This window comes from Heloderma suspectum, chromosome 2 (assembly GCF_057233095.1).
Source record: "Heloderma suspectum isolate Gila_16-S chromosome 2, 16-S_ref, whole genome shotgun sequence".
NCBI classification, from domain to species: Eukaryota; Metazoa; Chordata; class Lepidosauria; order Squamata; family Helodermatidae; genus Heloderma; species Heloderma suspectum.
Window position 1 is genome coordinate 306,965,565 of NC_139459.1, and position 24,741 is coordinate 306,990,305.

The 24,741-nt window shown below is 45.8% G+C and overlaps 1 protein-coding gene across 1 annotated transcript in view; it reads right to left on the reverse strand.

The window, feature by feature from the left end:
- Nucleotides 1-15,822, reverse strand: part of KLF15 (KLF transcription factor 15) — a 32,374-nt gene extending 16,552 nt beyond the window's left edge. The window contains exons 1-2 of the mRNA XM_084840201.1: nucleotides 15,480-15,822; nucleotides 3,044-4,141 (exon numbers count right to left, since the gene is read on the reverse strand). Coding sequence (XP_084696327.1) covers nucleotides 3,044-4,086 — 1,043 coding nt within the window. The 5' untranslated portion in view covers nucleotides 4,087-4,141; nucleotides 15,480-15,822. The remainder of the gene's footprint in view (nucleotides 1-3,043; nucleotides 4,142-15,479) is intronic.
- Between the last annotated feature and the right edge of the window lie 8,919 nt (nucleotides 15,823-24,741).

Consider the following 24,741-nt stretch of genomic DNA (forward strand, 5'->3'; position numbering starts at 1 on the left):
CCCTTCTTTCCTCAGCTACTTGTAAAGCCTCATCAGACAGCCACTTGGCTTTCTTGCATTTCTTTTTCTTTGGGATGGATTGAGTTGCTGCCTCCTGAACAATGTTACGGACCTCCGTCCATAGTTCCTCAGGCATTCTGTCTATCAGGTCTAATCCCTGAAATCTATTCCTCACCTCCACTGTGTATTCATAAGGGATATGATTTAGGTCATACCTGAATGGTTTAGTGGTTTTCCCGACGTTCTTCAATTTAAGCTGAAATTTTGCAACAAGAAGCTCATGATCTGAGCTACAGTCAGCTCCAGGTCTTGTTTTTACTGACTGTATAGAGCTTCTCCATCTTTGGCTGCAAAGGACATAATCAATCTGATTTTGATATTGACCATCTGGTGATGTCCATGTGTAGAGTCGTCTCTTGTGCTGTTGGAAAAGAGTGTTTGCTATGATCAGCGTGTTCTCTTGGCAAAACTCTATTAGCCTTTGTCCTGCTTCATTTTGTACACCAAGGCCATGCTTGCCTGTTATCCCGGTGATTTCTTGACTTCCTACTTCAGCATTCCAAACCCGTATGATGGAGAGGACATCTTTTTTGGTGTTAGTTCTAGAAGGTGTTGTAGGTCTTCATAGAACCGATCAACCTCAGCTTCTTCGGCATCAGTGGATGGGGCATAGACTTGAATTACTGTCCTTGACCATTGGCCATGCTGACTGGGAATTATGGGAGTTGTACTCCAACATATCTGGAGGGCATGTGGTTGCCTACCCCTGAACCAGAGAGTCACCTACAGATCTCAGATGGCCTTATCAGAATTCAAGTCCATTGACTAAACAATGCCAGTACTGGTGTTTAAAAAAACCCAAAACCGAACATTGGTCATTATCTCCTCACACCCTTTCTCACAGAGGTATTTTCCATTAGAGGTATTTACAATAGGTTTTACTTTTATGGAGAGCAAATATTATAAATAGCTACACAGGATGTTATCAGGATAGAAGGCACATCTTGTAGTTAATAGTTAAATATTTCCCTAAAGAACCCAGGGAAGAAACATCATCCCTCAGAGGCACAGGACTCATATAATTAAATCAACCCAGAGAAGTATTGCAAATTTTGAAATTCAAGGACCTAAATACTGAATCAAGCCAAATGCCCAATCAAGTGTCATGCCTCCAGGCGGAACCAACACCAGTACCAAGTAATTAAGCAGCAATGTATCTGTCTATGCTTACTCACTTAGGTCGCAATCCTATGCATGTTTAGACAGAAAAAAAACGTCCTATGAGTCTCAGCATTCTGGCTGGGGAATGCTGGGAGTCGTAGGACTTTTTTTTTCTTTCTAAGCATGTGTAAAATTGCACCTTTAGAGCCTGCAGCAGTCAGAGGTTAGGGGGCAGTTTAACTAACCCTTCCCTATGAGATACATGTATTTTATCCATGTATCCAGGAACAAAACATTGTAACAATCAACCTTCATGCAGTTATTATTTTTCCACTGCAAGACAACCTTTGTAGTCACTTCACAGTACAGAAGGACAGGGAGGTCAGTCACATCAGAGGTTCCAAAATACATGGATGAGTTGCAGGCCTGTAAAGATTCAACCGACCAGATTTGCAAACGCATGCTGAACTAGCATTGACTCACAATCCTAATGAGTGTTGACTGCCATTCACAAAATGGAAATTTCCATGGATCTGGATGTGTCAGATCACATAATAAAGATGGTTGTTGTTTTTAAATAATGCAATAATTTTGCTAAGTGCAATTATAGGGATATCTAGCCTAGTACTGTCTACTGGCAGAGGTTCCCCAGAGTTTCAGGCAGAGGTCTTTCCCTTCTCCTGCTACCTGACAATTTAACAGGGGTGCAGAACTTCCTTCAGCCCGAGGGCCGCATTCCAATGGTGGGCGGGGCTGATGGCAAAAGGGGCGGAGCCAAAAATACCAGCATATTCTACCTTAAAGCTCTTACTGCCAGTAACTGAGCTCCAGGAGAGGCATTTCAACTTTTCAGAATGGGAGGGAACTACACAAAAGCCAGGAAACCACCAAATGATTTGGGGTTGGGGGGAGGGTGGGGCTAGGGGAAGGGGGGAGGGCTTCTGGGGAGCCCTGGAGGGCCAGGTTGGGACCTCAGAGGGGCGGATTTGGTCCTTGGACCTGAGGTTCTGCACCCCCTACTGAAGATGGTGGGGACTGAACCTGGGACCTTCTGCATGCAAAGCATATGTTCTGTCACTGAGCTATAGTTAGTTCCTACTCTTCACTGTGGTACCACTTGTAGAAAGTAAGTTGCAGTTGGACCAACATTATATAAATGGAGATGCCTCCTCCAACAAACTTTATTTCTCCTTTCTGAAATGATACCAGTTTAAGAGAGCGATCCTATGGCCCATAGACAGCATCTGGGGGCCATTGGATAGTTCATATTCCTGGATCCAAGGTCAGAGACAGCACTCCAACCTCGGACTCAGGAGTCCGAACTCTGCCCCTCCTCCTCCTCCTCCCCCTCACAGCCGATGTGGAGAGAACCATGCCAGCTGCCTCACCAATGTCACAAAAGCATCCTTGGAGAAAAGGGAAATGGGGAGGTTCTGTTGGCAAGGAGGAGAGGGGACTGGGGAGGCTGGCTTAGAAGAATCCCCTGGCCTCCCCAGCCACCTTCCCTCCTGTTCTGCAGAGCTCTAGCTAGATGGGCAAGAAAGCCTGTTTAGTGAAACACCTCCACTGCTCCTCCCATTATGCATAGGATGCCGGTCAGCCTCCAAGTTCGGAGGCTGATAGGAACCCCAATGGGACTGCACCCTTAGGGTTTTTAAAGTGACATCTGTACCATTAAATGGGTTGTGCTGTTCAATTCACAGACATTCTTAAGATGATCTAATTTTAAGAAAATGTACTTAAATTCTAATAATAATGACCAGGTACTAGAGAAGAATGCATGCTCATTGTGAATTTCATTAACAGTTGCTGGCTGACAAATGATGTGGAGTGAATGGTGGTATTTGTGAAAGATCACCTGCCACCGTATCTCGGTACTAACCTCCATCCACAACCAGGCCAAGTACATGCAAAGGGTTTTTCTCCCGTGTGCCTTCTCAGGTGGGCTTTCAAATGGCTGCTTTTGGTGTACATCTTGGTACATCCAGGAAAAGTACATTTATGCATTTTAATGAGTTCTGCCGCAGGATTCTTCTGAAACTTTTGACCCATGATGACCCCAGCTTGCCCCTGGATTGTACCTCCTGGCCCAATAGGTTTTGCAGCTATTGGAACTGGGGCTATGCGGACAAATTTGGAAGATGAGTTCAAGCTGGAAGACTGAACAAGCTGTGGCACCAGAGCAAATGTTTGCCCTTGGATGTTGACCAGGAGCTGTGCAATTTTAATGTTCTCTTGCGCTGGTCCTTGTGAACTAGGGCACATGTCTGATGCTTGTTTAACTTGCACTGGTTGGATTTGGAGCATGACTGGTATCCCTCCATCAAGGGACACTGCTCCATTTGATGCATGGCTACTTTCCGTTGTGCTGCCCAACTGTTCACTTTTACTGTCTTTTAAAGTAATACTGGGCACCACGTGGTCTTTTTGCTGTATGGAAGCCACAGTGATCTGGCTACAAGCTCTCATGTCTTTGGTCTCACTTTTAGGCCCTTGTTTGAGATCGGTCTCCATGTTCTCTTCTAGAAACTCCTCTATCTCCTCAAGAGTGGGCTGGAATGGTCCAGAATCTTCCATCTCCACCATGAACTCTGGCATCCTAAAATGTTCCTCCTTCACGATGGGCTGAAGTCTCCTTTTGTCCCACCAAGAGGCATGGCCATTCCCTAAGGATGCCTGGGACAACAAGTAGTCCAAGATACTGTCCTGACTCTCGGCACTCGATGAGCTCCCGTAGCTTGAGCCAAGAACCTGGGAATCAGGGCTGGAACAAGAGCAAAAACTAGAAGAATCGCTGTCATCTTCAGACAAGGGGGAGGGCAGCATTTGGTAGGACCTCCCTACTGCTGTCATGTCCCTAAAGTATCCGATCGAGGGCCTTGTGGATGAGAAAGATTCATCCGCAGGAAGCAAGTGATCCACCATTCCTGGATGATCTCTTTATGCGTATCCCACCAGCATGTACCAACAAAGCGAAAGCCTGAATATGGGAAACACAAACATGGACAGTCAGAAGTCGGGTTTAATCATTCATCTTGAGAAGCTGAAACTACAAAGCCCTCTGTAGCTTGGCTCATAATCCTTGCTGAGCGCCCATGTTGCTACATGTTTTGATCTTGCCGGTATCACCCAAGAAGATTTCTTGAGTGCTCAAAAGACTTTTCCAAGATTGCACCACATGCTTGCAAAAGAATTCTCTCAGAAAACCATTTCACAACTATACGTCCTTTAGATTTACAACAGCCTCTGTTCCAAAAAGATTGCTGGCAAGAGGAAAGATGTCATCATTCTGTGTCCTTTCACTTCATCATGAATCCATCCTACAGCCAATGCTAAAGGACACAGAGAGGGAAAGTGATGGCAACTTTCACCATCCCCAAACCTCCCTGTCAAATAGAGTGCTTATTGCTGGGCTGTAGCTTTCCACTGGCTTTATTTTTAACTTGCTCCCATATACAAATATAGGCTAATCGGTGTAATGCAAGGGCTCAGTGTGGCAGGAGCTAAAAATATTGGCTTGCCTTCAACAGTGAATACACTAGGAGGATTTTTCTCTCCAGATTAATGAATCACGTTTCTAGCACCATTATCTTCGATGCTGCTCCTTATATGGCTTTGAACCCAGCTGGACTAATCAACTGTCATACTTTGGCAAATAGGGTCCCATTTCTTTCCCCGTCTCTCCCCTCCCCCACTGCCCCAGAAAAAAAAGAAACAAGATTACGGGCAAAAGATTATTGTCAAAATTTGGCTCTGGCTTGCAACCCCTAGCACGTCCACAAGTCCACTGTGAAACTAGAGCGACTTCAGTCCCACATGCCCTTCTGCCCATCATTTGAGAATACTGCCTTGGGATGATCTATGCCATATGCCAGCTTCTAAATTTGGAAGACTCTTCTTAGAGCCAGCACCACATTCTGGTTTGCATTCCAAAGCGTTGTGGCCAACCTCAGTGCTGGGCTCTGGCAGATGTGTATCAATTTGCTCATCAGCTCGGGAGAAAGGCCTGAAACTGTCGTGCCTATAGAAGCCCATCAAAGGGGTGGGAGGGAGTCAGGTGCAGACTCAGTCCAGCAAAACTTGCACAGGAGGCATAGCAAAGCCCGCAGCTTGCACTTTCAGTTGTGAAAGGAAGAAGAAACTTTATGAGGCCTACAGTGATGGCCCACAATTATTTGACCTGGACACGGTGACTGACTGAAAACAGAGCTCTGTGAATGCATTTAAGAATACAGCCCCTTCTGTGTGAAGGTACGTGGACTGACCACCTCCCGCTATATAAATCCAGTCAAGCTTTGAGATCTTCAGAGGAGGCCTTATTGGTTGTTCCTCAACCAATAAAATGGTGCCAGGTAACAGCATGTAAGTGGGCCTTCTCAGTAGTGGCAGCCACCCTCTGGAACATTCTCCCATACATGATTGGAAAGGCAGAAACTGTGGCAAGCTTCAAATGCCTCTTGAAAAGGTGTTTGCTTGCACAGGCTTTCCCTGCCCTGTAAGGGACTATGAAACTGCCCTGTTTTATTGTTGCCTTTGCTGTATTGTTATTAATTATTTATTTTAAATTGCTTTAATATTGTCTTTTATATTGTATGATATATGCATTTCCATGTGAACCGCTTAGAGATTCTATTGGATTAAGCGATATAGAAGTATTATAAATAGAAAAATAAATAGAAATTGTGGAGGCAAATCATTTGATCTGAGTTAGAGAGAGAAGAGTTGTTTTACTAAAAGGCAAGGCATGTGTGGCCTAATCAAAGGAAATACCAAACACAGTCATTTTTAACACACTCCTCCGCTGTTGCTGCTACGACCAAGTCACCACGAACTGTTGACCTTGTCCAGCGGGAAAGATGCGTATTATCCTTGCTTAATCCACGCTGCTTATTCTGCATACTTAATTCCTTCCCCCAGCCCAGCCCTCCCCTGGCCATCTTTGTTTTCCTCCACTTCAGGAAATAAAATCCCATGCACGTGCTCTGTGGCTGATTTGGCAAGAGACATTTGCACAATGCCCCTCACATGCTCCATCAGGACCTGTCCATTAACATTCCACAGGAAGCCTGAATGAGTAAAAGTACATTTCTTCAAGATATGGCTTCCTGATTGAGGCAAGGCTGGGGATGTGGATAGTTAGCTCTGAAGAAAAGACACTTGTTGGCCTGCCAAGCAGCACGCTTTCCTGGTTTACACACAAACGGCAGACATCTCTTCCTGTCAACTGACAACACTTATGAAATGTTCACATGTGCTGAATGGAAGGAGGTTCAAGCAAAGGTTAGAGCCCATGTTGTGTGATCTTAGCCCATAATCATTTTTTGAGTAGTAAAAGTGATGCCTCACATACCTGAGTTATATGCCTAAAGACAAAGCGAGCCAAATTCCACCCCAATGACAAGACAGCATTTGTTCCACAGTTTTCTCTCCCTGGTGCTGCAAAGCTTTTCAGAGCAATCCTATATGTGTCTCTATTCAGACCTATCCCCCATTGCATTTACTTCCAGGGAAGTGTGCACAGGATTGCAGCTTTAATCAGTTTAATTGGTAGATTACTCAACTCAAGCTTTAGCTGATTAACTGGCAGGAAAACTGTTTTTATCAGGGGGGCTGAAACTTAGGAACACATTGGTATATTTGTTCAGGCGGTTTTGATGCTGGTGTGTTAGTGCAATAGGGAATGAAAAAGAAAATATTAAAGGTGGCTTTCCTTTCTAACCATGAGTGCTTATTAAATTATAAATTATCTCATGCTCCCTTTAATATGTCCAAAAAAAAATCATCTATATAGAAGTATTGGTAATATACACATGAAGGTAAGTTGAATCAATTAATTAGTTGATTAATCACACAACAGGCAGGTGATTATTCTTTTAATTCATAAATCTATCCCAAAATTTCATCTGGGAAAAAATGGACAAATCTACTAAATCAATGTGAATAGCCTACAAAAGAGCCATCTGGCATCTTCTTGCATCCTTGATTGTGTAAAAAGCAGGTATGGCAACAGTTGTTGCAACTGGTAGAGCTACAATATGTTTGCATTTGGTTTTCCAAAACAGCCTTGGCAGGAAGTAAAAGGTTGTGCTGGGGACCAGAGACCCATCCTATGCAGTTCCAGAGGGTTCCGTTGTATCCCCCATGCTTTTTACATATATGTACACGAAACCATTGATAGAGATTTAGTATAAGGCAGTGGAGGCTGGTGGCTCCGATGTCAGTGGGGTAGTGAATCCACTCCGGATTTCAATCAGAAGTCCTTCAATAGCTCCTTTGAAGTTCTGACTGAAACCCGGAGTGGATCCACTGCCCCACTGACATCAGAGCCACCAGCCTCCATTGGTATAATTTGTATGCTAATAATTTCTATGCTGATAACACTCTGCTCTATTTCTCTCCTTTTTTTCCAGCAACGCCAGGTGTGGTGATGGAAGCCCTGATCAAGTGATCTGGGGCTAGTGATAGACTAGATGAGGGTGAACAAAGTAAACTCATCCCAGATGTTAACGCTGAGAGATTCAATTGACCTGGGTGTTGGCAGTTCTTCTGTGCTGGGGTGGGCAGGGGCATTCCTCCTGAAGGATCAGATGAGAAGCTGGGGGGGGGGCAGGGTCTGGGTCTAACAGTACTCCTGGAATCCCAGCTGGGGGCAGCTGTGGCCAGGAGTGCCTTTGAACAGTTTAAGGTGGTAGGTCAGTTGTATCTGCTCCTAAAAACTATAGTGATGTGGCCACAGTGATGTGTGCCTGGGTAACCTCCAGGCTGGACTACTTGTACCACACTCTATGTGGGCCTACCACTGAAAACGTTTTGGAAACTTCAATTAGTTCAAAATGTAACAGCTTGCTTAGTAGTGGGAGAGAGCCATTGGGAGCACATAACACCAGCACTGAAAGAACTCAACCCATTTCTGAGCACAATCCAGCACATGTCTTAAATCTAGAGCCCCCTAAATGAACTTTGCCAGGGTACCAGAGATGGACAGAAGGTAAACCAGAACCTTCTGGCAGATCTCTGAGTGATTTGCATTTGTTCATCAGGGCTGTATCCAATGTTAGTCCTACTTAGAGTAAACCCATTGAAATGAATGGGACTCAAGTTAAATTAACTTCGGAAGAACCCACTGGATACAACCACAAGGGTTTCCAACTTCCAGTTGTTTCACAGCAATAATTTTTAGTACTATTAAATGATGCTGTTAGAATCCCTGATCTGTAGTAACTCGGATGCAGATTTCTGTTTGGGTATGCAGGTCATCCCAAGGGGTTCATGAGAATCAGTAGTATGGTTTCACCCCATGGGCATCAGTTGATGGAACTCAGGTTTCAGTAAAAATCAAAGTAGGTAAACAACTCTGTCCCACATCCCAAACATCTAGGCCTTTGGAAGAGGCCCTGCTCTGAATCCCTTCCTTTTTTGAAGTTAGATTGACGGGAATAAGGACATGCATCTTCTCAGTGATGGCACCCTCCTAATAGAATGCCCTCCCCAGAGATGTCCAACAGGCTGGTTTGCTCCCTGCTTTTAAGAATAAGGGGGGGGGACCTTGTATTCTAGCAAGCCTGGGGTGGGGGAGGACAATATTTTTATTACAATTGCTTGTCACTGCATTATGCTGCTCTGAATCTGTTCTTAATGTCCTGATGTTTTTAGATTGCCATTTTAAACATGTACTTAATGGTGTTTTATTGTGCGAGTTCCGTATGGCTGTATTAATATTATCATTAGCTGCTCTATGGGTACTGTTGAGCCGTGTGGTGGAATATAATGTTTCAAAATAAATTAATTAAATCGATTATTCCCAGTTTGATCCAGTTCTAACGTTGCAACCATATCTAGTAGTAAGCACCAGTGAACTCAGTGGAACATATTTCTGAGACATGCATAGTGTTGTGCTGTAAGAGCTACTTCACAATTTACACAACAGCCTAGGTACATCAGATTTCCACAGGTCCATGGGAACATAAGTCTCCAAACATGGAGAGAGCACATACTGGAGAACTATGGCCAATCATACTTTCCTGGCATATGTCTGCTTTGTGTCTCCACGTGTTTGAGAATGCAACTCTCACCTTTAGAATTTAGTGCCACCATCCAGCACAGAGTTAGGCACGCTTAGGGCGCAATCCTATGCATGTCTCGACAGAAAAAAGCCCTACAACTCCCAGCATGGGGCATGCTGGGAGTTGTAGGAATTTTTCTGTCTAAACACACAGAGGATTGCACCCTTACAGCCCAATCCTATACATGTCTACTCAGAAGTAAGTCACACTGAATTCAGTGGGACTTACTCCCAAGTGAGTGTGTATAGGCTTGCAGCCTAAAGGCCATCAATATCAATGGACTGAAAGCATGCTTAACTTGGTGTTGGATTGTGACCATTGTTGTTGTTGTTGTTCAGTCGTGTCCGACTCTTCGTGACCCCATGGACCATAGTACGCCAGGCCTTCCTGTCCTGCGCTCTCTCCCGGAGCGTGATTGTGACCATGCTAACCTCCAAAAATGCTGGTGTATCTAGACTGCTGTGTAAAGCACCAGGAGGAACAGTATTCTAGGAGGGAAGTGTGTACTCCAGAAGGGCAGGAAGAGAAGCATAGATGAATAGATGGGCAGGCAGGCAGACAGAAAAATAATCAGAATCTTGCAGGCTGCAACCCTATACCTATTTTCCAGGGAGTAAGCCCCATTGACTCAATGGGATTTATTTCTGGGTAGAAAGTATAGGATTTCACTGTTATTGTACTTTTTAAACTGTCCTTGTCAGTTTGGAAACTACCTTTTCAACCAGTGAAAAGAATGATGTTTAATTTTAGCAATTCCAGAAAATACAGCCCTTCTATCAGGATAGAGGAGAAGAGGAAGAAGGGGGAGGAATGACATAGGAGTCGCCAGATCATGAGTATGCTTTCTAATAAAGGGCCAGCTGTTATTTATCTTACATTTCCATACCCATATGGCACAAATCAATGCTGTCTCACTGAAGAAACATGAACATAAAGCAAAGGCATAAGGGTCAGTAGACATACATGACATCTTTTGCCACTTTCCTTGCCCTATCAAAGCTGTCACTGAAGCAGAGGGGAATTCTTGGTATTAAAGGAATGTGCATGATTAATTATTTCCCGCTAGTCACCAAATACTTTCTTTGGCCTGAGATTCTCAAAGAAATATGTAATAACGATAAATTGTGTTTCAGTTGTTGGGGGGGGGGATCTGTATTTTCATTTACTGAGGCCTGCTCCCAACAGTTTATCAATGAATAGATTCCTTTCATCTGCAACTGAAATGCAACCAGCTCTGGGGTGAAACATTGGCTATTTCACAGCACACAGTAGGGCCCCAAGTCTCTGCAGTAGCTTTCTTGCTCTTAAGAGTTGCCTTGTCCTGAGCAACAGTTGTCTCTTTAGGTCACCAGCTAGATATTAAAAAGACAGGAAATGTACTAGATGCCAGCGTATTGCTGTATGTCAAAGTTAGCATTTAGAAGAGAGTGCAGAAAGCTATGCAAAAATTGAGCTGCTTGTCACTCCAGGGGATGTTTGGAGCGCTGCAGGGTGGGGGGTGCCATGTCCCCACTAACACTGTAAACTTATTTGGTGCTTTTTAAAAACAGCTCTGGATATGCTGACAGCTCCTTTCTAGGGTTGCCAACACCTCTTTCATGCAAAACAATCCCCCAAATCCATGTTCGGCCTACTACACAGATTGAACAAATATAATTAGATATACTTGCTTACATTATGTGCAAGTCAGATTGGGACATATCAATGTGTACCTTCAAAGAAATCCTTGCATCCCTGGAATGCCACTGGAATGTTCACTGGAATGCTGTGGCCCAGAAATTCCAAGAATTACATTACCTGCAGATGACATTGTTTTCATATAGGGAAAGCATGAAACCCGGACCCAGTGTAGTCCAGCAACCACTGTTAGGTTTGTATGGATCAAGGAATTGTCAGTTGGTGTTGGACCCGGTGGTCTCATAGGCCCCTTCCAACCCTACTATTCTATGGAGTTCCAGTCTTTGCTTAACTGTAGAGCAGCCTTCCCCAACCTGGTGCTGTCCAGATGTTTTGGACTACAACTCCCAGCATTCCTGACCACTGGCCATGCTAGCTGTGGCTGATGGGAGTTGGTCCAAAACATCTGGACAGCACCAGGTTGGAGAAGGCTGCTGTAGAGGGTAGCCCTGCTTCCTGCCATTGATGCACCTGGCGGCCATGCCCCCGCCCAGCCATGTGTTAAGAATGGGCCCTATGGATGTACAAGTGTGCACACCCAGAGCTCCTCCATGTGAGGATACATTGTGGACCAGTCAGAATTCCCCTGAATGAAACAGCCCTATGTGCATACATCTTTGCACACAGAGGACCCATTCTCACTGTGGCTGAATGCATGGCCCGTGGGATGAGGGAAAGGCTAGCTGTTGCTACCATAGGACCACAGGAAGCGGTTTTATACCGAGTCGGACCTTTGGTCCATCTAGCCCAGTATTGTCAACACTGACTGGCAGCAGCTCTCCAGGTTTTCAGGCAGGAGTTGTTCCAGCCCTACCTGAAGATGCTGGGGATCGAACCGGGGACCTTCTGGGTGCAAAGCAGGTGCTCTGCCACTGAGCTACAGCCCCTCCTGTGAACATCTATCCCAGTCGCCCCTCAAGGTAGCATACATGGGGTTGTCCCACTTCATCCTCACAACAACCCCATAAGATAGGCTCAGCTGAGAAACAGTGACATGCCCAAGGCCACCCACTGATCTTTATGGCTGAGCAGAGATTTGAACCTCGGACTGCCTGGCCCAAGTCCAGCTCTCTGGACACTATGCAGTCATTGTTCAACTTGGCTTAAAACCTGCCATAAGAGGCACATTCACAAGCCCATCATATGTTCTGCTGCGTATGCTGGGTCAACATGAAGGAATGTACCAAATGTATGTCATACAGCACCTCATCGTCATCATCACCCTTGACTGTCATCTGCTCTCGGGCTGGTTTAAAAATATGCTTGCTGTTAAGTACTGTAGGAAAGGCTTCCTTCCAATCTGCCGAGCACAGGATTGTACAGTTGTGCTAGTTATTCATTTAAGGGAAAGGCAAGTTTTGACAGTGTATAGCAATAGTTTCTGTATATTAATTCAGGGTCTGCTCTTATTGTACGATTATGATCAGGCATGATACCAATACCATCCTCTCAATTCCTGCAAGCACTGGATTTCATTTCAAGACACAGGGCAAGTTTCTAGATCTCACGCCTGGAGTGAATATTTAAAAGATCAACAGAACATCTGAAAAAGACTCTTAGAGGGGGTCAAGGACAAATGTCTAGCAAGCAAGGTTAAAAAAAAAAAACTTTTTCCTTCTTTCTCCCCATAGAGGACCATCTCCACAACTTTATCTCTACCTGCTGCCCACCATGGGACCTCCTCCCTCCTATTTTCCAATTAGAAATTTAGAATACATAACCTACCATGCTTGGTAGACTTACAGTAAACTAAGATCCCTGGTAATAAATGCAAAGGAAGTATTGATACAGGATCAAAATGTGGTCTAGCAAGCTGTGTTTCACAGACAGTTCTGCAGGCCTGGAGGAGGGGAAAGAAAAGGACTCCCCTTCCTTATCCAAAGTGAATTGGCTTTTAAAAATACATCCATTCTCCTTTGTTTTCGGAAGGAGGAAAGGCTTTGTTTACAGCAATAATGGCCAAAGACTTTAATCCGCAGCTCTAGATGGTGCACATTCCACGTTGGCATTCATGCTGGTCACACACATGCAGTCCCAAGCCTGTCTATGCTCATCTATCACAATGGGAATGGATAAAAGCTCTGGGATACATTGCACTGGGCATGGAGGGTGGGGGGAGGAGGAGAAGAGAGGGAGGAGGAGGAATGTAGACGGAAGGGTACATTTCAGATCCCCGCAAGACTCAGGCTGTGGTTTAGCAGGGGGCTTGTTTTGCTTCCTCTGAATAGCCAAGTGTGTTTAAAACCCAGCCTCAGCTTCACAAGGCATTAAAGAGACTGACTGAATACACACTCTCACTGGTGGAGTACGATCTTCTCCACTCCCTCCCTTTGGCCTCTGAAGCTCAGAGTGACCGACAGTAACCCTGCAACCCTCTCTCTCTCTCTCTCTCTCTCTCTCTCCCTCTTTCTTCCAGCATTACCACAACAGCTATAACAGAGCAAAGCACACAGCTGCCTCCTCCTGTTGCTGCTGTAGTTTACTTTCCCACCGCTATCTCCCAAAACGAGCCCTACCCAAAGCTGTGCAGGGGAAAACAGTAAACACATCCTTGCTCTCTGCAGCAGAAAGTCGTACTGAATGTGTACCTCCCGCCGTCCCTTCTCCAGTATGTAAAATTATGTCGGAAAGGAAAAACCCATCATCGAGGTGAGAGAAGCAAGAGGTTTAAACTGCAGGAAAGGTCATCTGTTTTAAATAGGGAGGGAAGGAGGAAGAGACGTCCCAATTCTGACAGCAGTTCAGAAATAGCACAGAGGGCCATTTCACACACCATTTTTTCCCCTACATGGATGTGTAGGGGCCAAACGTAAAGCCTTAGGTTCACCACCATGTGTGAAAAGTCACATGGTGGGGTGTTTTTGCCATATGCTTGGAAACCACCATATTGACATGTGGCAAAATAAGCCCAAGGTTTTCTCACGTGATGGTGTACACATGATTCCCCAATGCACTTATGCACACACTCACACACACCTACCCTCAAGATGGAGAACACCAAGATGTGAAACAGCCCTGTGCTTCCTAGCAAGCCTATGGAATATCTTTCTCCAAAGGCTTTGAAGAGAAAACGTAATCGATATCTATCCCAAAGGCAGGATTTTGACTGACTACATGAGATGGACCCATTCCCAATGGTCATATTCCATGATTAGCTCCCCAACGAGGAAATACGGTGCCCTTTCTCGGTTCAGTTATCAGTATTGGCATCAGACTGTGCCAGCTTTTGAATCACACAGAATTCTTCAGGTGAAAAGTTCCTTGTAGCTCAGCCATCCCCCAACCTAGTTGCCCCCAGATGGATTGGACTGCAACTCCCATGATCCCCCAGGCCATGCTGGCTGGGGAATGATGGGGGTTATAGTTCACCCCATCTTGGGGAAAGGCTGTTGTAGTTCAAAACCTGCCCTGCTATATTACACCACATAAATCAATCCATTTTGAATACATACATACATACATGCATGCATGCAGCCTCCTGCCAGTTTTGTCAGCTCTCCCGCTTTCGGGATTCAAACACAGCAGCAGCTGTCTTTTACTGCTCGCCTAGGCACTCGACGTTACAATAAACCCCCAAACCGATCGCCATGTGCAATGCCCAGCCATTTATCCCAAAGCCCAAGTGTTTGTGTTTCGCTCCACGGGGTAGCGAGGCGGGGGAGGGGGAAGAGAGAGAGAGAGAGAGAGAGAGAGATGAAACTTTAAAATAAACCAGAGCCACTTTTTCACCTGCTGGAAGGAAGCAAGCCTGCGAGTCCAAAGCGTGGCTGAAAAGGGAAGGGGGCATCATCTCTACAGCAGTGGAGGAAGGCGCAGACCTCGGATCCCCCTCCGGTGGCAAAGAGAAACAGGATAATCTCACCTCGCGGCCAAAAATAGGAAGCGGGAAAGCACCTGCGTGTTCATCTGCGATTCAAGGGACGGCGATTGGGTCGCCGCCACACACGCGCTCGCGCCGCCCCGAGGAGGCAGCGCCGAGCGTTTGCGCCTCGCCGGTGGAAGCCCCGAAGCACCACCACCACCAGGCGGGCTCGGCTTTTAACATATGGTGGGAAATGACGTCTCGCTCCTTCCTCGGAAACTCCGTGCTCCAACAGGGGCAGGAGATCGGAATGCCTCGGAATCTCTAGGCGAGGATCTCGTCCTCCGCGGGGCCGGGGGGGGGGGCCGGGGGGGAATCCGTCGTAGGATTCTGTTCCCCTTCTACCGCGCATTGTAGACACGCACACGCACCGTCCTGCCGCCGTTTCTCGGAGCCACGGCGGATCTGCTCCTGTCCTTCTCCATTCCATCCACATTCCTGGAATTCTGGACGCAACCTCCCCAGTAGAGGCGGCTAATCGGATCGGAGCCGGGGCTTCTCTCCAGCGACCCTGGAGATCTACAGCCCACCGATCCATAGCGCTGCACGCGCGTGCACACACCGCTTGTCGGATTCCGTTGCAGGAGCTAGCGTCTTCTTCCCCTTGCGGTTTTTTCTCCCCCCCCCCCAAGCTTCCGTCTTGCAGCCTCCACCCTCCCGCCTCCCACCACCACCAAATTACCTTATGAGTGAGGATTGTGTCATTTGCTTCTTACCTGAATTGTTTCTGTCAACACCCGGGATGAGGGTTAGTCTGGGGAGGGGGAAGAAAGCCCCTCCCCACAAAAAAAAAAGTGAAATCACGAAAAAGGATCCCAATAGGCAGCGGCTGCTCTTAACATTGAAAAAAAGATCAGGGGGAAAATAATAATGAATAAATAATAATAATCAAGGATACTTTAAACCCCCAACAATTCCCCCAAGAAGATGACTGACTGGGTGGCCAGAGTTGTCCTTGAGAACCGCCTGGAGGCAAACGGGGTCCCGATTGGAGACCAGCAATACGGCTGGTGATGTGTCCTTTAGCTCTCCTAGCATAGTACTATATCCCCATCACATGACTGCCAGGGAGGTTATCACAGTAAAAGCAGGGGAAGGCTTGAAGGAGGCTCGACCCAAAGTGGGCACCTTATTGGCTAAGGAAAAGTCAGGGGGCTGTCCTGAGGTTTTGTCGTCAATGGAAGCATCTGGCATGCTAGTCGCTCTCTCTCTCTCTCTCTCTCTCTCTCTCTCTCTCTCTCTCTCTCCCTCTCCCTCTCCCCCCCGCGTTTGGCTTCTTTCTGCTTACTCTGTTTCTGAGCCGTGGCCGAAAGAATCGTGTAAACGCCAGGTAGAAATCTCTCAGGCATATATTTAGAAGACTGTTCTTAACTTGAAAGAAACCACATGGACAAATTGCCCCTCTGGCAATAGCTTGTCATTCGATGGTTTGGCTTTCCAGGCTGGTGTCTGTAACCCCCCAAGTAGATCCTTCTTGAAGGCACAAAGATGGCAAAGTAGATCGCTTTTATGAAGACCTGACAGATTGTTCTTTAGTTTTTAAGCCTGTGCTTGTTTTCTCTCCTTGGTTTCTGATCAACCTTGGTTCATAGCCCACAGGAGTTGGCAACTTATGGACTTAGGGTGCAATCCTATGCATGTAGGACTTTTTTTCCATCTAAACAACTCCCGGTATGGCTTGCTGGGGAATGGTGGGGATTGTAGGACTTTTTTCTGGCTAAACATGCATAGGATTGATTTTATCTGTATGGTGCCCTGAGGTCTTAATAATACAGAGCAGGATAGAAATGTTTTAAATAAATAAAATAATAGGATTGCACCTTTAAAGTGATTTGCCATACAGTTCCCATCAGCCCTAGCCAACATAGCCACTGGTGAGGAATCATGGGAGTTGTAGCCCCCCGCCCCCAAACAGGAGGGCCACAAGTTGCCCACCACTGATGCACAGGGTGCTTCCAGACAAGGTTTTTCTTTTGCCATCACCCTGCCTCGTGCATGGAATTTGTCGTCTTCCACTTGCAATCCTTCTGTGTTTTCCCAACACTTTTTCAGACATTTTTCTTCCAGGAAGCACCCACAGTTGTTTCCTTTGGATTAATAAGCCCCTTAAACTCTGGGTTCTTCCCAATGAAGCTTTCATTATGCCACCGCCTTGCCTCATGTATGTAATTTTGTGAGGGATGCAGATGACGAGCCTTCCACTTGCAGCCCTCCTGTATTTCCCCCCTGCTGCTGCTTCTTTCATTTTTCTTAATGCAGAAAATCTGTCAAGGAGACAAAGATGGAATAGCAGCACACAATACCTTTTGACTGGTACTGCTAGGAGCCCTCCATCTGGAAGAACATTCCACATTGCTTCCCCACCCCTGCACAAAACATAATGCTGGAACCACATGTTTATTTGAAATACGTATGCTAGCATTAACCACAAAGAAAAGGAACAGACTTGTTTTTGTTGCTTACTCAAGAGTAATTGGCCATGTATACACTGGTAGTAATAACTGTAGAGTCATTGCCCTGCCTTAGTCATTTTAGGATAGTCTGATCCCCCATGTGCAGTCTGTGAAATGCTCTGGAAAAGGCTGCTCTTTGGAAATGATGCAAGAAGAATGCAAGATTAACTCATACTTGGTGGTTGATTTCAAGCAAAATAGGCTATGGCCTGAATGAAAGCATTTCAGTGTTATCAAAGGAAGAATGCATGCCAAAATGTGGGACATAGAGATTACTTTAGTTGTAGCATAATACATTGTGCTCTGGGAGAGAGGCCGGGGTGGGGGTGGGGGGCTAAGAAATGGTGCAGAGCTCCCACAGTAAGGGTTTAGCAGAACCATACATATTTAACCTCACGGTGTTGGTCAAAGGTGTTTTTAAGATTTGGGTCCCAATCCAACTAAAGAAGTTGTGACTCACTGTGCAGAAGTCCTATACATCTTAGGTAGAAGTAAATTCTATATGCAATGTCCACTGAGCATACTTTTGTTGTTGTTCAGTAGTTCAGTCGTGTCTGACTCTTCGTGACCCCATGGACCAGAGCACTCCAGGCCTTCCTGACTGAGCATACTTACTCAGCAGTAAATCCCATTAGTTCAATGCAGGTTACACCTCAGTAAGTGTGTTTAGGATTACAGCCTAACAGTATGTTAAAAATACATAGTTTGCCATTGCATATCTAGCTGGGGGGAGTTTCTTTTAAAATGGCAGCAACATGGGGTGGGGTGATCAGGATCAGGACCATGGCACACAGGGGAGAGTGGGTTAACCCTTTCCTCTCTGCTGCAGTCCCAGTGAAAATTGCCTCCTTGAAACTGCAATCATCTTTCCTCCTACGACAAATTGCAGCTTTGAGGGAGGGGATTGCAGTGGGGGGGGGGGAGTCTTAACAACCCTTCCTTACACACCATTGTCCTGATGATGATGCTGATTACTCCCCTCCACCCAGCAATTTTAAAAGGAAAAAAAAATGCAGCGGTAAACAATGTGTTTGACATACCATGTAACTTGGCCCTAGGGATGTCGGAGAAATCCACAACGAATTCAAATGGGTTAAGAATCCAACATGTGGATTCCACAGTGGACTGGCTTTTTCTGAGCCATGTAGACTTGTGGACCAGTTTTTTACTTGGGGGGGGGGATTTGGCACTAATTTGCATTGGCGCAAATTCGCATGCACATTAACGAATGCATATCAGTGCATTTGCGCAAGTGTGCAAGTGCGAATTACCATTCATGCAGATTAGCACAAATAGAACAAAATCCTGTTTTTTTAAAAAAACAATTCCATCACTGAGTGGACGAAGGAACAAAAGATACCCGTCCATCCGCGAAACACAGATGGAACGGATTCCATAAAATCTGTACATGCCTACTTGGCCCTGAGTCCCACTGAAAACAAAGAGACTTAAATTGGTCACATTGTTCGAGATATGTGCCAAACTAGACATGGACACTAACCTCATGACCTTATATGCTTGCTTTTGTTTATTAAATAGCGGCCACAGTGGAGGGGGGGTACAAACAGGAGGGGGGATCAGGACCACATCCATCACTGTGATCCTGATCCAAATCACACACACACACACACACACACACGTTATATGTCCTGGTACTAATGGCAGTTATCCTTTTAGGGCAGATAGCAACCATGAGTGGTCCCAATTTGGACTGGGACCACAGTGGAGGCAAAGGGCTAAATAACCCCTTCTCTTCCTCCATGCCACAGCCCTGATCTGGTTGGCTCCTCCCTCTAAAGAGGGAGTTCTAAAGAACTCCCTCATGTTCAGTGTAACCCTCCGGTAAGGGGCTTTGTTGATTGGCAACAGCGTTAAACGGGCGCCCCTGACATAGGAAAATAAATAGTATTGCAGTCCTAAATGTGCACATATAATAACAGTATAAGTTTGACTAGTTTAGAAAGATTTGGCATAGTAGAGAAATGGTGGTTCAACCAAAACTTTATGAAATTGACATAGAAAACATGACATTTTTGTCCCCAAATTTGTTTTGCCAAATCATTTCATCAGCATGTTTACTTGGGAGCATGTTTCATTGAACTCAGTGGAATGCACTTCTGATTAGACATGCATAGTAGTGCACTGTTAGGGTGCAATCCTATGCATGTTTGGTCAGTCCAGCAATTCTCAGCATGCTCCAGTGAATGCTGGCAGTTGTAGGGCCTTTTATGTCTAAACCTGCATAGGATTGTGCCCTTAATCTCTGATTCCACCCCTCTCCCCACCCCCTAAGAAAAAATGGCATGGGATGGTGTTTTGGGGATTTTACGAGACATTCTTAAAAAGTGGGTGGGGGGGATGAAAACATTAAAAAAAAATATTGGGTTTAAAAATAGAGTGGCATGGAATGTCACACTGTGACTTTATATTGTTAACAGGCCTGCTCCAATAACTGCCCTTTCTTTGGAGAGGTATTTAACACTGCACCTCTCAAATAAAGTGAACAGCTGGATGAAAAGTCTGCTCACTCAGTAAAAGTGTGTGTTTTTCTATATGTATTCAGCATGTATGTATTCCCAATAATGGCAGCCCACAGTGAATGGCAAAGGAGGCAGCTAATTTGGGGGTGGGGGTGATAGCCATTTTGATATTCCCTAGATTCAAAAAGCACCTTGGGACAGGGCTTTGGGGGAAAAACAGAAGGGTTCCAAATCTCTTCTCCCCACCTCCAGGAATTTCACATCACACACCTCCCCCAATATATAGCAGAAACAAAGCATCTGATATCAAGATAGATTAAATGTCTGAGAAATGGTCCTTGTCAATTCAGTACAATCCTAGAAAGATCACTACCTAATTGGGGGGTATAAAAGTAAGAGTTGAAATTTCTGCCCTTTGAAGAATATCCATATTCATATTTGGAGGCCAAAAATGTGTCCTTGTTTGTAGCACTGGACTGTATCCAATGTTGCCACTCCGCTTATTCCATTGACATAGCAATAGTGTAAGTGACCTCTAGCGCAACACCAGTAACATATGCTGGTGCGATGGGTTTCTCAGGGAAACCCGTTGCACCAGCATACACTATGGGCATTGCGCTAGACTAGAGGTCACTTACGCTAGCACTACATCAATGGTGTAAGCAGAATGTCAGCACTGGATACTGCCCAATGTTCTGTAGCTCATTTTCAATCAGATGTGACTTCTGACCAGAAAAGAGTGTTCACCACTACAATACACTGCTATCATATACTAGAGAATCTTGTTTATAACAGTATAAACTTAGGGAGCAATCCTATGGCCGCTAGTCAGCAGCTAGATGGCCATAAGATATCTTGTTTTCTGGGAACTGACCTCAGATCCCGCTCTCCTAGGTCGGTTCCTGGAGGACTGACCCCCCCCTTCCATGCCGCCTTGCAGGCAGCGTGGAAAAACCCCATGCTCCACACTCACAAGAGGAGTGCAGAGCAGCCGAAACAGGGTGTTCCAGGGGGCTTTTAGGGGTGGGGAGGGCGGAAATGCTGGTATGACACATCCAATGTATCATCCAGCAGCCTCCTCCCTCGATCCGCCATCCCGCGGCTAGACAGCTGACTAGCTGAAAATGCAGGGCAGGAGAAGCATGGAGGGAATGACCCCCTCTGTGCTTCTCCTACCCTGCATTGGATAGGTGGTCACCTCCGAGTTCGGTTACGATTGTGCCCTTACTGATATAAACACCTTGGTTATGGGGGTCCTTTTTGTTTTTCAGATTGTGCCTTGGCATATATGTACCTTGCACCTTAACAGGGTATTAAGTCCATGTTTTAGCTACAAGAGCTGTAGCTCCATGGCAGAGCACATACTTTGAATGCAAAACATCACCAGGGCTTTTTAAAACGTACAACCAAATACACAAATGCCCATTTGTAAAAGACCATTTGTGCAGTTCAAAAATTCATAGAATAGTAGGGCTGGAAGGTGCCTACAAGACCATCGAGTCCAACCCCCTGCTCAATGCAGGAATCCAAGTCAAAGCATCCCTGACAGGTGGCTGTCCAGCCTCGTCTTGAATGTCTCCACTGTGAAGGAACAATTCCAAGATCCTTCTCGCTTGTAGTGTTGTTGAGCCAAATATCCCCCATCTTGTAACTGTGCATTTTGTTTCCTTTTCCTAGGGGCAGAACTTCGCATTTATCCCTGTTAAATGTCATTCTGTTATTTTCTGCCCAGCACTCCAGCCTATCGAGATCACTTTGAATTTTGTTTCTGTCTTCCAAGGTATTAGCTACCCCACCCAATTTTGTATCATCTGCAAATTTGATCAGCATTCCCTGCACCTCCTCCTCCAAGTCATTAATAAAAATGTTGAAGAGCACTGGGCCCAGGACTGAGCCCTGCGGTACCCCATTCGTTACTTCTCCCCAGTTTGAGAAGATCCCATTGATAACCACTCTTTGAGTCCTTTTCTGTAGCCAACTGTGGATCCACCTGATCGTTGTTTCATCTAGCTAGGGATGTACATAAGTCACTTACCTTTCGCGGATTATGTTGATGGTGGGGGGGGGCGTTCTGTCCCTCCCCCCAGCATCCTCGCCGGGAGGGAGGCGCTCCGTTCCTCCCCCCCGGAATCCTCCGCGGCTGGCTGTGCTCCGCGGCAGCTCCGCGGAGCAGCCGGCCAGGCCCAGCCAGGCCAGAGCCGTCTGCAGCCGGATTTCCAGCTGCGGAGGGCTCTGGGTAAAAAAAAAAAAACGCGTACGCAAATGGCGGCGGCTACAGCCGCCACCATTTGCGTTCCTTATTTTCGCCATCTTAAGCTACGTAAATATTTACATAGACTATGACGGTGAAAATAAAGGGGAATGCAAATAGCATAGCGGGTGCCATTTGTGTCCCTTTTTGATTCACCATTTTAGCCTACGTAAATATTTAACGTAAATAAAACAACAAACAAACATTGCACAGACCTTGCAGGTCACCACCACTGGAGAGTCTTTCCTTCCATAGTCTCTTTTCCCTTTTTGTGCCTAGCTTTCTGATTGTTGTAGAGTAGCCTGTGCTTGGTACTCTACTCACTGGAGGTTAAAAACAGAGTCCCACTGGCATGGAAGTGTGTGTTACAAGAAAACAATTTTTTAAAAAAAGTTTTTAAAAATGTTAGGGGCCTCCCCCTTGACCTCCCCTGCCAAACTCCCCTGACCAACTCCTGTTTGCTTCCCCTGTTTGCTCGCTCTGCTCTCTCTATCTCTGGGAGCTTGCTTGCTTGTATAGCCCCTAGACCAGCTGGAGCAGCTTCCTCTGCTCTGCTCTGCTCAGCTGGGAGACAGGAAACAGACTGAAACTTCCCACCCACACAGCTGCTGGGAAGTCATGCAAGTCATGCAAAAGTTGTATTATGTTAGCTGATGTAGAAAAAAAAGGACTGATGACAACGTGAAAAGTAAAGTACAGGCTCCTCTGGAACTCCAGGCCTTACCAAACATAGGCATTTCTCCTCCCCCTGCCAAAGACACTCCCTGCAGCCTCCACTGCTAGTCTTCTCAGAGTGTTCACTAATGTTTCGAAGATGAAGGAAATCAGCTAGAACATGGGGACCCCTTTTCTGGCTCTTGGATCCAGCATTGCCACTAGAGGCACAGGCAGACTTGGTGGCATAGAGCACCTTTCATCAGCTTAGGCTGATATACCAACTACATCCTTATCTGGACAGAGATAGCCTAGCTACAGTTATCCATGCACTGGTAACCTCTCGTCTGGATTACTCCAAGGAGTTATACATGGGGCTGCCTTTGAAAATGGTCCAAAAACTTCAGCTGGTTCAAAATAGGACAGTGAGATTGTTAGTGGGGATTGGCCAGCATGATCATATTATGCCAGTACTCTTCCATCTGCACTGGCTGCCAGTCCATTTCTGAGCCCGGCTCAAAGTGCTGGCATTAACATTCAAAGCCCTAAATGGCTTAGGGCCAGATTACCTGAAGCATCATTGCCTCCCATATATACCTACCTGGGCTCTAAGATCACCTTCAGCAGTCCTCCTCCAGGAGCCCCCAGCAAAGAAAGTGAGGTGGATGGCTACAAAGAAGAGGGCCTTGAGTTCTCATGGTGGAGGAATGGGGGAGCAGTTCAGGCTGGGCCATCTGTGTGTCAAGGTCTTGGGAAGAAAGTCTCACCATATCTGGGCTCACTAGGGAGGCTGCCTCCCTCTGTTCTTGCTGTTCCCATTCTGATTCCAAATCTGAGCTGCCAGACATCTCCACACGCTTAGCTTCATTCCTGACATTTGGCTCCACCTATTGTGATCCTGCTTCAGCAAAGGAGATCGTTACCTTGTCATGGTGCTGGAGCTTGAGCACCTCAATGACGTCATGAGCTAAACCGTGAAGGGACACCCAAGATGGGAAGGTCATGGCAGAAAGGTCAGACTAAATACGATCCCTGGGGAAGGAAATGGCAACCCACCCCAGTATTCTTGCCATGAAAACTAAATGGATCAGTACAACCAGAGATATGTCAGTATACCATCGGAAGATGGGACTCCCAGGTCGGAAGATGGTCAAAATGCTACTGGGGAGGAACAGAGGATAAGTTCAACTAGCCCCAGATGTGATGACGCAGCTAGCTCAAAGCCGAAAGGACGGCTAGCAGCCGATGGTGCTGGTGGTGAATGACAAATCCGATGTTCTAAAGATCAACACACCATAGGAACCTGGAATGTAAGATCTATGAGCCAGGGCAAATTGGATGTGGTTATTGGGAAGATGTCAAGATTAAATATAGACATGTTGGGTGTCAGTGAACTGAAATGGACTGGAATGGGCCACTTCACATCAAATGACCACCAGATCTACTACTGTGGACAAGAGGAGCACAGAAGAAATGGAGTAGCCTTCATAATTAATAGTGAAGTGGCTAAAGCAGTGTTTGGATACAATTCAAAAAATGATAGAATGATCTCAATTCGAATTCAGGGTAAGCCATTTAACATCACAGTGATCCAAATATACGCCCCAACCACAGATGCTGAAGAAGCAGAAGTAGATCAGTTCTATGAGGATCTGCAGCACCTACTGGATAGTACACCAAAAAAAGATGTTATTTTCATTACAGGAGACTGGAATGCTAAGGTGGGTAGTCAAACGACACCTGGAATTACAGGCAAGCACGGTCTGGGAGAACAAAATGAAGCAGGACATAGGTTGATAGAATTTTGCCAAGACAACTCACTGTGCATAACAAACACTCTCTTCCAACAACCTAAGAGACGACTTTATACATGGACTTCACCAGATGGTCAACACCGAAATCAGATTGACTACATCCTTTGTAGCCAAAGGTGGCGGACATCTATGCAGTTGGTAAAAACAAGACCTGGAGCTGATTGTAGTTCAGATCATGAACTTATTGCACAATTTAGAATCAGATTAAAGAGAATAGGGAAGACCCACAGATCAGTTAGATATGAGCTCACGAATATTCTTCATGAATATGCAGTGGAGGTGAAGAATAGATTTAAGGGACTAGATTTAGTAGAAAGGGTCCCGGA